General features: G+C 40.2%; 1 protein-coding gene across 1 annotated transcript in view; it reads right to left on the bottom strand.

Moving 5' to 3' along the window:
* Window positions 1-16: 16 nt before the first annotated feature.
* The window catches only part of LOC123757830 (uncharacterized), a 160063-nt gene continuing 145703 nt past the window's right edge, over window positions 17-14376 (bottom strand). The window contains exons 3-9 of the mRNA XM_069338635.1: window positions 9048-9368; window positions 6799-6846; window positions 5757-6004; window positions 3885-4002; window positions 3046-3116; window positions 930-1076; window positions 17-752 (exon numbers count right to left, since the gene is read on the bottom strand). Coding sequence (XP_069194736.1) covers window positions 512-752; window positions 930-1076; window positions 3046-3116; window positions 3885-4002; window positions 5757-6004; window positions 6799-6846; window positions 9048-9083 — 909 coding nt within the window. The 5' untranslated portion in view covers window positions 9084-9368 and the 3' untranslated portion in view covers window positions 17-511. The remainder of the gene's footprint in view (window positions 753-929; window positions 1077-3045; window positions 3117-3884; window positions 4003-5756; window positions 6005-6798; window positions 6847-9047; window positions 9369-14376) is intronic.

Below are 14376 nucleotides of genomic sequence, written 5' to 3'. Positions count from 1 at the left end.
AATATAAAAAAAATGGTTTTGGTTTAAATAAGCCATACAAATGGTTTATTCAACATGTCTAAATCATGTTTTGTGGTCTCATCAATCAGATCAAACATGACGGCTATATTAATCAAGGTGAATGAAGATACTTGTAAAATAAATTTTTGGGAAACTTTTTTTTTTTTTTGGAGGGAAGGGGTGTAATTCCTGTTTATCTACATAAACTCTGGGACAGTTGTAGGAATGCCTGGGGTAAGCACAAAGAATTCAGAAAGTGTGAAGGTTGACTCAGTGCGAATACAGTATGTATTATGAAAATTTAACAAACATAAGAAAAAAAAAAAAGTGCGTAAAAGGAAAAGTGTCGACTGTGATGTGGAGGTCTGGGAGCCGTACATGTGCATCACACAGTAAGGCACCTATAGGCAATAAACATCAATAAGCTTACTATGAATTAACAAGTGCAAAGCTTCAACATTGCAAAATAAAAATTGCGTGGGCCATTTTGCTTCCGTTCTTTATACAGTGGTTAAAATAATCGTCTATCACTTTCTCGCATTTTGTCAATATTTGTATAAACCCCCGTTGTGAAATTATCCTGAAGCTGTTTATCTCTATAATGGGTCACTTCTGTTGCTAGATGGCACCCAGACTCAACCATCACAAAGTCTTGAGCCACCACAGCTCCAGGCAAGGTAGGTGACACCAGGAAGCCAACTGGGAGATAATCCTGGACACATTTTCCATGTGCTATCTGCGTATTTTCAGTTCTAAAAGAATAAAACATTTAAAAAACATTGTACATTTTAAAGCAATATAAACTGTGTTTAACGGAACATAAGAATAAAATCATCACGATATATATTTTTAAATACTAGTACAATGTATTTTGTTAGGATGATAACATCCCAACATCCAAGGTCAATAAGAAAAATATAGCAGCTGACCTGCATTTTCTGAAGAATACTGGTTGGACAAGATCAGGAAATGCTTGTACGATGGTAACCGTTGTATTTGAGATAGCCGATTGACCCACCACTGGGAATACAAAACCCTTGACACTGTCACACACTGACACTCCATGCTCGGAACACCTGTCAAGACCCATATATTACCATCATTAAAATTTCTACATGTTCCTTTAAAAATTTGCAAATTTCTGTACTGTAATTTAGTTTAAACTATGGAACAATTATTATAATTAACAATTATTAATAATCAGAGGGCGCCAAATATCACCAAGAATGCCAATACGAGAACAGAAACGCACAAGGCGAACAGTATCAAAAGTATCAGTCACCAAGAATACTAACGAGGGACAAGCGACTGTGGGGGACAGTTGGAAAACAAGACACACGTTTGTCCCGGAAGTCAGGACATTCAACAAGGATATGCACGACCGTAAGAGGGACAATACAATGAGGACAATAAGGAGCAGGGCGGCGCTCCATCAAGTGACCACGAGTTTAGCGAGTATGGCCAATACACAACCTCGCTAGAGCTGTTTCCCATCGCCGGTTATGGTGGTAGGAGGACATCCACGAGGACACACAACTCTTAAGAGTATGCAGTTTGTTACCAGTGACAGATGACCAATAAGCCTGCCAACGGATAAGGATGGAGGAGTAAGTAATTATCAAAAGAAGGCACCAAACCAGGAAGGCTATGTAATAATATACAGTAGTACCTGTACATATACTGTACAGTATGTACTAAATTAGGTATAGGATTGCCTATTTAGTCTTAGGTTGGGTTTATGGTCATTGTTTCACTCTTGTTATGCAATTGATAATTCCAGTAGTAAAAAACATTAATTGTTTGGGTACAGCATTCCATATTTTATATACAGTATTCCATCCATAGCTATAAGTTCCATATATTTTAGAAGTGGGTTGGGTACTAGAATGATAAAACCAGGCAGGTCATTTTGAGATCTCGGGTGACTTGGACTGCCATATCAGTCGGGATATATTCCTGACAGTAACAATCACTTTCCTTGTATACTTCGAGACAATATTTTTAAAACAATCATTTGGTCTGTTATGCCTATTCTTTCTGGTTAATTTTCCCAGTTTTGTGGTTTGCTTATGATCCTCTGCTCCTGTTGCAATACCTTTACCGTACTTGAGAGTACAACTCCAGTTTGGAACCTACACCTTGTGAAGCAAACACAAACTTGAGAAAGTTCATGTTTGCAACTAGACCAGTACCAGAATTGAGAGACCTCAGCTATGAGGACAAGTTGAGAGAACTCAGCCTCACAACCTTAGAGGATAGAAGAAACCAGAGGAGATAAAACTAGATACAAGATCTTGAGAGATAAAGTGGATAAAGGAAGCCTATTTAAATTAAAAAGGTAGGACAAGGGGATGTTGGTGGAAGCTGGATATGCAATCACGTCGAAGAAATGCAAGGAGGGTTCCCATTTCTTGTACAAGTGGAAACAAGAAGAATGCATTGAAGGAAGAAGTTGTAGATAGAAACCAATTCCATCCACAATTTTAAAAAGAAATATGATGAAAATGTTAATATTGAGAGAGGTAATCAGTGAACCAGGTATGAACAGCTAGGCAGTGGCCATAAAAGAGCTAGATCTTGCTCCCCCCCGTCATCAATAGGCAAGCACAGTGATCTAGATTCTGGTCCTGGCTGGATGCCTCTCAGAGAAACAGCGTGTTAAGACTTGGTCTTACATTTTAAGGCTTGTCAAGGGCCTGAGAGCTGAGGGGATTGTGCTTGGGATTCGTAGTCCTCAGATTCCGGGTTTGATCCCCAGTGGAGCCGGTAATAAATGGGCAGAGCCTCTTTCACCCTGTGATGGTCCTGTTCACCTAGCAGTAAATAGGTACCTGGGACAGCTGCTACGGGCTGCTTCCCGAGGGTGTGTAACAAAAAGGACCGGGACCAGGCAGCGGGGATCCTATGCCTTGAAATCACCTCAAAATTGGTGGCACAAGTGCCAAGTGCTCAGAAAACTATTGGGGGCTCGCCCGAAAGAGATTTTCACAACATTCAATTACCTTGTTCATTTATTTATTTATTTTTTAAGTAGTCATTACTCACCGTCTGTGACCACATTCCGTTTGGTAGACGATAGGTTCATCCCGGGGGCGACCCATGGAGTTACGCAGGTCCTGCCAAGGCATCTTAAGTGTTAATATACAAGCCTTGTGGAGCAATACATTACTGATCTATACATAATGTACAGTACTGTATATAGTTAGCCAAGGCAAGACTGGCATTATGGGTACAGACACTACCACAATAGTATGGAAATGGTATGAAACTTTTCTTTATTTAGAAAACATGGGTAAAATAGTTTACCCATGTTTTCTAAATAAACTCACAAAAATGTGAGAGTAATTATTTATAAGGTATCATTTATTAGTATATTATTGTTAATGCAGTAGTACAATCTCAAAACCACTAACATTCATAGCAAATTTGCAGTAATTTGAAGGTTACAAACAACAGGCAATCTTAAAGAATTCAAACTAGAGACTGATATACTGTACTGTTTACATTGAAAATTTGTTGCTACTTAAAAGTGAATGATTAGTCATGGAAATTTACTCACGAATGAATTATATATTGTTCAAATACTGTAATTCATAGTATAGTAATATAGTTCAAATTATATATTGTTCAAATAAATGGAAAAGTAAATTGGTGAAATGCATAATTTAATCTACACTTCATCTCAAGTTCAATGCGCTACAGTACTATACAATACTGTATATGAATTCATGCAGTATATTCATGGATTTTAACTCTGCATAAAATAACACTTATTGTCTATTAATGGCTAAAATAATTGTAACGTTTAACAACAAAGTACAGTAATGTAGTTTTCACATTACTGCCACCATTTTTATCATGGACAGTAAAGGTAGTGTGCTCACCAAGGTGGGTGGGGGTATGGCGAGAGGAGAGCCGTGACTTGTTATCGGGTGGTAAAGTCTTCTGATATTGTCACGAAATGTCTTCACCATCTGCCCTGCCTCCAAGGTCCGGTGGCCACTGTCAATAAAACAAATACAATAACTATAACCAAGGTCCATACTCTCAAAACCTGTGTAATAATTTTTTATTTATTGTACAGTACTGTACAGTATTCTTCTTAAAATTAAGCTTTTGGGTTTAAACAGATGTTTAAAATTGATAATTATTATAATTAGTTTAAATTGTTGCAGGAAAGCTAGGTTTTTCTTATGGAAAAAAAGGTAAATTAACATTTGGTGGAATGATTCTCTTAACCTTTAAGACAGCTATTCATCATAGAGGGTTATAGTTAAAATGGCATATTTCTCCGGTAATCCATAACTGCCGAGTACATTACTTTTGTCACATTTCTATTTATTGTTACAAGCAATTGGCAACTGCTTAACTTTCACAGACTACATATCTGTTCACAGACTTGTAAAAGCATCAACATAGCTTTGCCAAAAAGAAATCCTTCCTAGCAAACCTACTTACATTTCTGGAAATGTTAATCAAAACCAAAAGACTTCCTGTCAATGTAGTGTATGTGTATGTTAACAAAGTTTTTGACAAGAACATTGAGTTCTCTAAAGCTTTTGACAAGTTTCTATATGAAAAAATAGGCCCACAAACTACAAGTACTAGTATATGCAATCAGCTGTAAAATACTGGAATGGATAAAACTGGTTGGAACACAATCTTTCTAACTAGGATCAAATCCTACTGGTAAAAATCATGCAGAGTACAGGTATTGCAAGATTTCAGTTTAGGGCCAACCCTTTTCGTAATATAAATAAATGACAGACGACACCATGAACCACATCAAGTTCACACATTATACCGACGTGTAAATTTTATGTGGTCAAACTGAAAATGAAAATTATATGGAGGCCTTGCAAAATATTTTACGTGAACACAAATGGTCAGAAGACATGCCCTGAAGCAGAGTAAAAAAAAAAAAAAAAAAATTAATGCATAGTTGTCTGGATATAGGCTCTCAAACTGATTTCCTATAAATTACAAGTTAAAGAGGCAGCAATGCTGCCCCATTGCTTCTCTGGGAAAATAACCATTTATTTCTTATTACAGCAGAACTTCTTGAAAACTCGAAACACAACTAGCCTGAAGTTACTTTACATTCTCCCACTTGCTCCTATTCCCTCTAAATAAATATACATAGTCTTACCTTGACTTGCATATCATCGTACTTATTACTCACCAAGTTCCCATTTTGCAAATTATCATCAGAATAGTTATACAATACAGTTAATTTGAATATTATATTCAAATTAACTAATATGCCTAATCACCTACTAATTTTGCATAGATTGTTATTATTTGTTCTGCCTCACATTTGCTTATGCAAAATATTAAATGTGCTTACTGGAGGTCACCTTAATACTCTTAATTAATCATTAATGCTCTAATACTGCACGTAAATTACATGTGAAAAATTAACATGGTCAATTTAAATTTCAGTTACGGCTATTCTGGTCCATACCGATAACAAATAATTATTTTTAAACCCATCTGCAATCCTTTTCATAATCTTCAATACCAAGTACTGTATATAAATTTTGACCAGATACATTTTATGTATCGAGTATGGTAAATGTTCTTTTTTCATATTCCCCTCCCACTCACTTCCACATAAACTGGCATTCAACTCACAAAAAGTTTACAGATGCTGCTGTTATATTCCCATAATAACTAAATGTATGACATGAATGCCATTAAGACAATTACACAAGTAAATCTGCACTTTCCTTTGAGAGGGTGGAGGCACAGCTTACCTTTGATGAGAAAGTTTGCATATTGTGGGCACTTTTGCACACAGAGAGGAGTAGGTGTGGGTATTGTCACCACTGCTTTGATCAGTGTTCCTAAAGGTGTACACTTTGCTACCATCAGAAGTAATACAGGGACCCAAGGAATGGAAGTAATCCACATAGAGGTTCTTGAGGAGCTGCTCACGAGAATCTGTACAGTAGTGGTGGTTATGGTCTTGCTTCCCGGAGCTGGTTCCCAAGTGTAGACCAATCTGAAGAGAGATATGGCATGTTATTAAAGAAGTTGTGGCATCTAAGGCCAGATTTTTTACCTGAAACTTGTGTGTAATAAGCTCATACTACTGTAAACTATTTTATTCTTTTTTTAATAGAACTAGATAGGTTTCCTAGTGGTGTTTGGGTGTCACTCCACCCCCTCCTTCCCTCTCCACTCACTCTTTAGGTAAGCAAGTTAGTCTTCATTAACTAGTTACACAGATTAATGGCTCCTATTTAATTGCCATATCATGAGCAACCATATTCAATTCTTTACAAAATGCTTCAACCCAGCCTTGTCCCTCACCATATCCAGTGAGCCATATACCTGTACAGTATCTATACCGAGACATACAATTCACATGATTTTTTAATACCTGTAATCAGCTGTGAGTAGAGGAGTTTATTCATACTAAACATGATTGAAAATTCTTAATGCTGCAATTGCTTCTTTCACAAGATTTTAGTTATATATATATATATATATATATTAGGCATCCTTCAGTCTCGGGAGACTATGGAGTTGCGCCCTAGTTGTCAATTCTGGTGCAGCGTCTGGTGTGACTGATGAGGCCAATCCGAGAGTGGCAGTCCTTCCCACACCGAGCACAAACGAAGTCCGATTCTGGTCTGTCTTCCTGGCTACTGGCTTTCCTTCTCTGTCTCTTTGCCTCCGATTCCTTGGCAAGTGACCATATATATATATGGTATTAACTATTATACAAAGACATTTGGGACAAGATTCACAGAATCCCAACTGAGTATCTAAATAATAAGTTTATTATCTTACCTTAAAATGATTTGTGAAAGCAAAGGCTCTGACCAGACTCAGAAACACCTGTGGGAGACATTACATTAGTTTTACATTGCTGTGCCTTTATAATGAACAATCTACTCAAGATGCTTATTAGATTAATTCTAACACTTAGAACGTAAATGCGAGTACAGTAATCATAAGACTTTATTAACTGCTGGGTTGTGGACTTTATAATTCTTAAGCAATAAAATAAGTATATTGTTGTACTGCACCATGTACTATATCGTTATGTCGCATGTTGAGAGAAAACAAAGTAAATTTATGATCATGCATAGGTCTCCATTCTAACTACTGTATATATGTATACCTAATTAATATTTATGCATAATATAAAATTGAGTATAGTTAGACTAGGAATAGGTTAGGTGCTTTGGCTCTGTTTTTAGAAATTATTTGTATTTAGACATGTGATTCAATCATAGGAAGAGAGCAAAACACTGTTCAAGGAAGCTAGAACATAATCAGCTGATAGAGGTCAATGGTTAGTAGAAAGTTAAAGGCAAAAGTATATACAGTACACATGTTAGGAATAAGGCAGCAAGTAGGATACTTAAATTATTGTATTTCTAGCAACAGTAGCAATAAATCAATGTTATTTACAACTACTAGGTATATCTTGCTCTTGTTGGGCCCCAGTTAGATTATGTAATTCAATTTTGGTCACTACTTTAGAATGGACATAAATTCTCTCTAATACATTCAGCAATGGATGACAATTAAATACAGGAATTAGAAACCTTTCATATGAAAAGGGATTGAGCAAGCTCTTTATTCCTTAGACAGGCTAAGAGTTGAGGATGTCTTAAGTCCAAGGTATTCGTTTTACTGCTAAATGAACCATGGCATCAGATAAAAGAAACTGCCAATTTGTGTGTATGTGTAGACCTGCCTATCAGTGTAAAGAGTAGTGAGGCTAGTTTTTTATGCCTAGCCTATTAGCTTTGTTGTATCTGTTACATTATAATTTAACTATTCTGACATTTGAATCCTCTATTGGCCTTAAAGGCCTTAATCTGGCATTAAAAGTTGTGGATGGAGAAGGCTTACACAATTTTCTTCAATGTCTTCCACTTTATCACCCATACTGGGTAAGCGTATTTCCTTATCATTCCTTTGACTCATTTGCTTTCTAATTTCCATCTCTGTCCTTATGTCTTACTCTATCAATTTGAAGTATCCTTGTTCCCCCTGTCTGTTCTCAGTATCTTATTATACCGAGGGAATACTTTTCTTATCGATACAATCATATCTTTTCTGACGCCGGATGACTTATTTCAGGCATAGTCTAGACACAGTATATATGAAAGTGGATGGATCTCGATAAAAGCTAAAACATAGGGGCCAATAGGCCTTCTGTAATTAACTTAATTTTTATGCTTATAGTGTGTTTTCTTTCAAATGTGGGGCTTATCGGATAGCTTAATGAACATTTGGTTATTGGTTATGAGAATGGCGTGGAGCAACACGCCGATACGTATCTGTGAAGACGTCCCATCTTCCACCCACATTGCTTCATAATGACATTCCCTTGAGCAGCATTTTTGCGCCACTCGTCTATCATATACATAGATGATCAACCAAATGCCACGCAATACCTTAAGCCAGCACAGTTTGCTGATAACTGACTACCCAAACATCTCATACTGAGCTGGATAGGAAGGTACTGGCATTATGCGTCGTTTCTTATAAGATTCGAAAGTCAGTACTGATCAGTTACGTTACTTTACCACCTTAATATTGTATTAGATAAAATATGGACTATACAGATATATATATATATACAGATATATATATTATATATATATTTAAATTAATTATTTTGTATTTATATTTTTATTAGAGACTATGTGGACGTACTTATTAGCCAAGCATCGTCTTATTACTGAAAGTTTCCTGTAAACAACGTGACAATAACAGTGACTTGTCAAAGCTTAGGTATTCCCCTCCCTCTGTTTCTCTTACTCATGTTACTATAATAAGTGTCTGCGTGTTTATATGTTCTAACGAAAACACCTCTCAGGTTATTACATTATGACGCCCATATACATTTAGAAGTCACGTAAAATCAGGACAAACTGTGTGGCACACTTCCTTTCACCTTGAGAGGCAATATTATTATGGGTTACAACCTAGAGAAGGTCAGAAGTTGGCCTAGAGGGAAGACCTCTAAAAGCTTGACAACAGGAATTATGCTTAAATTACGTGGCTTGTATAACACTTACCAGAGAGAGAAAAACGACACTGCTTGTTCCTGCCATAACTGGCCGATGCTCTTGACAACTTGCACTTTTTGCTTAAAGTTCACCAAAGAGTACTAATGTTCGTATCATTAAACTGCCGGGGAGCTGCCGAGATGATGAAGACAACAAGTCCTGCCACACAGTGTAACCGTTTGCCGCCATTCAGGTACAATATATATATATACGACATCTGCTCAACGAGGCTTCGCTCCACTACCCGACCTGTTCCACACATCAGCTGCTCCACCCTCCTGCACCACCACCCGCACAAACCAACGGAACTAATGTGCGGTTTACTGCTCACTGTAAATTAGGTGGAGTGACTAAAATAAATGCAATTTGTGATCGCCGGGTAAGGGACAGTGGTTGGAGGCCCCAACAACTGTTACGGTGATCCACATACTAGGAAGTAACTATATACCTTCTAGGGGTATACCTATCTCCACGTTGTGGAATCTACGAACTGCCTTCCTTATCAGTTACTAACAAAGTCTGAATGATAAAAGGAGAAAACATTGGCCGAGTGAGTCTATTGTGTGGACTCTAACGACATAATCGCCTAATTGGCGTGACTGGAGACGGGAGAAAGCTTGTCACTTGACGAGGTGCAACAATAATAAGATTATTACATATATACATATCATTACCAACTATATAATTTAACCTCCATATTGTTTTTCATTCTGATCATCGTAAAAGCAAAATAAAGTATATATACATTGTATTTTCATTGACTTGGAAAATTGGACACACATGAGTTGGCGATAACTCAATTGTTTTCACATATCTCTATATTAATAGTTACGGAGCAACACCGGCTTGATTGTACTTACGCGACCTATAAGGTCTTCCATATATCTCCCCACAGTTCTATTTTTTGGGGAAATCCTTCAAAAGAAATGGATCCTGTAGCACAGTGGGCTACGTCCTCAGGTCACAATCGATCGAGGGTCTTGAGTTCAATCTCCAAGCAAGATAAACACAGTTGGCCACGTTTCCTTTCACCTGATGCCTCTGTTCACCTAGCAATAAAGCAAACCCGGGAGTTAGACAACTGTTGTGGGTTGCGTCCTGAGGAAGGTCAGTAGGTGGCCTAGGGCGACCTCGATAAACCTAAATACAGGCTTCCTGTCCCGATAACAGGAAGTATTAATTAAATATCACTCGTTGGTGAACCCTCATCCGCTAACCTCCAGGGAAAATGGTGGATCTGCTAATGATTTCATAATTACGTCTAAATAGAGGGCCTCGGTAGTACAGTTGGCTTCGTTCTCAACGTACAATACGGGAATCCCGGGCGGGACAGAAATGGTTGGGCGCGTTTCTTATCACGGGGGGGGGGGGGGGGGGTTATATTATATATATATATATATATATATATATATATATATATATATATATATATATATATATATATATATATATATATATATATATATATATATATATATATATATATATATATATATATATATATATATAACAGAAAACTCTTCACCCCAGAAGGATTCGAACCCAGACAGCCAGGGGCTCCAGGCACCTTAACGTGTCCAGTACTTTCACCATTAGGCCACATGACTGTTAAAAGAATTGGAAATCTTAAAACCCTTAACCCATTCCCAACAGCACTCGCTGACCTTTCTAGGCACAGATATTTCATCAAACCACATTCAATGAGTAACATTTATGCGAATCAGTTTGAATGGTCGCCATGCCTATATGTAACAGAACACCATGCAACAGAATTACTGGGCACACTAAAGTGCTGGTGCTGCTACTCTTACTACTGGTGCTGCTCAAGCGGCCACCAAGCACGCCTCATTAGCTGCCACTCACCGCCACGCACCAAGTCTTCTCTTACTAAATTACATGAATCTCGCGACAAAAAATTCGAGGTAAAAAAAAAAAAGAGATGAGAGAGTCAGATTACCGCAAAATTAGTATTTTCCACTTGGCTTCACTAGTGGAAGAATGACTTTTTTTATCATAAGATTTTTTTTCCGGTGGGGAACCGTCGTCACACAGGTGACAAAGGAAAGGAAATTGAATGAAGGGAAAGCGAGCGGGATCCGTGCGTTGCAGTCACCAGAATGATTCGGTACACTAATGATTTTTTTCAATCGTGGGTGATTGTTATGATTTGTAAATATACTATCCGGATGTGCTCGGGTCTTTCTGTCTCTCCCTGCACTATCTCTTTCCATCTCAAGCACTGAGTGTGCAGCCACACAAGTGGATGGTCCCGAGACGAGGTATAAGGAGCTCCTTGATGACGACCTGCTGGTAGTAGGTGAGCGCAAGAAGGTCGTAATATACCTCAAAGAATATTACCCAAATATTATATACCTTATATAACTTATATACTGATGCTGTATATAAGAGAGTAACACTATTGCAACATTTCCAAGAGAGTTCGGTGTCGCGGTTAAAAGAAATTTCACAGACAAGTAAGGAGGAATGAATAAGGAAGAAGAGAATATATTGATAGTTTTTGCCCTCTCAGGTAAGACAACTGAGAGGGCAAGATAGAGGGGGTAAGATTATGCCCCCAGGGCAGGAGGAGATGGTGGGTACGGGCTCCCGGAGCAAGAGTCAAGGGTATTGGTAACAATGTAAATGGAAAATTAACTTGTGGTTTTTCTCAGCATTGGTGTCAATAATATTTAGGAAGTGTGGGTGCGAGACAGTGCTGCTGTCATTACCAGGCCTACTGTTGTCATTACTAGGCCTACTGTTGTCATTACTAGGCCTACTGTTGTCATTACTAGGTCTACTGTTGTCATTACTAGGCCTACTGTCGTCATTACCAGACCTACTGTTGTCATTACCAGGCCTACTGTTGTCATTACTAGGCCTACTGTTGTCATTACTAGGCCTACTGTTGTCATTACTAGGCCTACTGTTGTCATTACTAGGCCTACTGTTGTCATTACCAGGCCTACTGTTGTCATTACTAGGCCTACTGTCGTCATTACTATGTCATTATAATTGTCAGGGTGGGGCTGGGGGATGAGCGTCTCAGGAACCTGTATGCCAACTGGGACAAAATAAAATATTTGGATAAATAGCAAGACCTGAAGGACTGATAAAGTCTCTAGCATCTAGATGCTAGGGTAAATGGGGATGCAACATAAGGGTAAAGGGGGATGCAACATAAGGGTAAAGGGGGATGCAACATAAGGGTAAATGGGGATGCAACATAAGGGTAAAGGGGGATGTAACATAAGGGTAAAGGGGGATGCAACATAAGGGTATGAGCTACGAGGAAAGGCTAAAGGAGCTGAACCTCACGTCACTGGAAAACAGAAGAGTAAGGGGAGACATGATAACCACCTACAAAATTCTCAGGGGAATTGACAGGGTGGACAAAGACAAACTCTTCAGCACGGGTGGGACACGAACAAGGGAACACAGGTGGAAACTTAGTACCCAGATGAGCCACAGAGACGTTAGAATTTTATCAGTGTCAGAGTAGTTAATAAATGGAATGCATTAGGAAGTGATGTGGTGGAGGCTGACTCCATACACAGTTTCAAATGTAGATATGATAGAGCCCAGTAGGCTCAGGAATCTGTATACCAGCTGGCAATCCCAATCATTATGGACGAAGAGGAGGTGGCCGCGGGAGAGAATCAGTAATAGCGAGAATTCGTCTTGGATACAAATATCCATGGAGATACGGAATGGAAACAACACTTGATCAGCGAAGTTGCAGAATCTGTGATGAGAGTGACGGACACCGCCTTGACCACTATGTACGTGAATGTGAACACCTGAGAGACATTAGAAATATGTGTAGAATAATACACCTCTCATTGTTTGAGTTAGGAAAACACTATTTGTCAAATATTGATACTGTTCTTAAAAGATTCCCCCATTTTGCTCCCGCAAGATAACGTAAGATTGTATGGGTTGACAGATGTTAATCTTCTAGTTTGAGGAGCTGTTCACTTGAGACAGTTAAGCAAGTTCCAGCTGTGTCTGGGTACAAGTGACAGGATGAACAACCCAGCGGGTTTTCTTCCGATTGGGGAGTGTTGTACATGTTGCTATGGCGGTATGTCCACTTACAGGATAAGTGGCGCTGCCCAATAAACTCGCCCCTCGGGGCAAAATTAAAAAAAAAAAAACTTTCTACAGGCCATTTATCAGCCCACTCCTGGAGTCTGCCAGAGTCTTCCTTTAATTCTAAACAGTTTTTACATTCCTTATTAGCTTAATATCATCTGCAACACTGTACAGCACGCTTTCGGGTAACTCACTCTCATAAATCAGGAACAGCAATGGTCACAGGACCGAGCCTTGGGGGGCCCCAGGACCGAGCCTTGGGGGGCCCCAGGACCGAGCCTCGGGGGGCCTCAGGACCGAGCCTCGGGGGGCCCCAGGACCGAGCCTCGGGGAGGCCCCAGGACCGAGCCTCGGGGGGGCCCCAGGACCGAGCCTCGGGGGGCCCCAGGACCGAGCCTCGGGGGGCCCCAGGACCGAGCCTTGGGGGGCCCCAGGACCGAGCCTTGGGGGACCCCAGGACCGAGCCTTGGGGGGCCCCAGGACCGAGCCTTGGGGGGCCCCAGGACCGAGCCTTGGGGGGCCCCAGGACCGAGCCTTGGGGGGCCCCAGGACCGAGCCTTGGGGGGCCCCAGGACCGAGCCTTGGGGGGCCCCAGGATCGAGCCTTGGGGGGCCCCAGGACCGAGCCTTGGGGGGCCCCAGGACCGAGCCTTGGGGGGCCCCAGGACCGAGTCTCGGGGCACCACCAGTCACATACCTCCAGCTCGACTACTCTTTGACTGAAACTCTTTGTTATACGTCCGCCAGGTACTCTGTTACCAAGTTTAGTGTTTTCTGCCGGTAACCCGCCAGTGTGTGGTGGTGGTGGGGCCAGGGTGTGGTGGTGGTGGGGCCAGGGTGTGGTGGGGGGCCAGGGTGTGGTGGTGGTGGGGCGTGGCGGCTGTGCACGTGCTGTCTATTGATTACTGGCCAGGACCTTCACCTTCACCCCCCCCCCCTCTCCCAGAAACCCCCCAGCCACCATACACACTACGCACCTCTCCCCCCTCTGTAGCTCTGATAAGCGCTTATGAACCTACGACTCTGGCTGGCCTAAGAGGCCTGCGGCAGAGTAAAACAAAAAAATGTTGACATTGCTTGCAATTTGAGTGGTGATATATACTGGTAAACGTTGTAGTAATGTGGCAGTGATAGTGACAGTAGTAGGCCTAGTAATGACAACAGTAGTAGACCTATATAGCAACAGAAGTAGGCTTATATAGCAACAGTAGTATCTAGCAGCAGAGGCCAACGGGATCGGTTAA

The sequence above is a fragment of the Procambarus clarkii genome, chromosome 40 (genome assembly GCF_040958095.1).
Source record: "Procambarus clarkii isolate CNS0578487 chromosome 40, FALCON_Pclarkii_2.0, whole genome shotgun sequence".
Classification (NCBI taxonomy): Eukaryota; Metazoa; Arthropoda; class Malacostraca; order Decapoda; family Cambaridae; genus Procambarus; species Procambarus clarkii.
The sequence above is the reverse complement of the archived record's forward strand: the minus strand, read 5'-3'. Positions and strand labels throughout refer to the sequence as shown.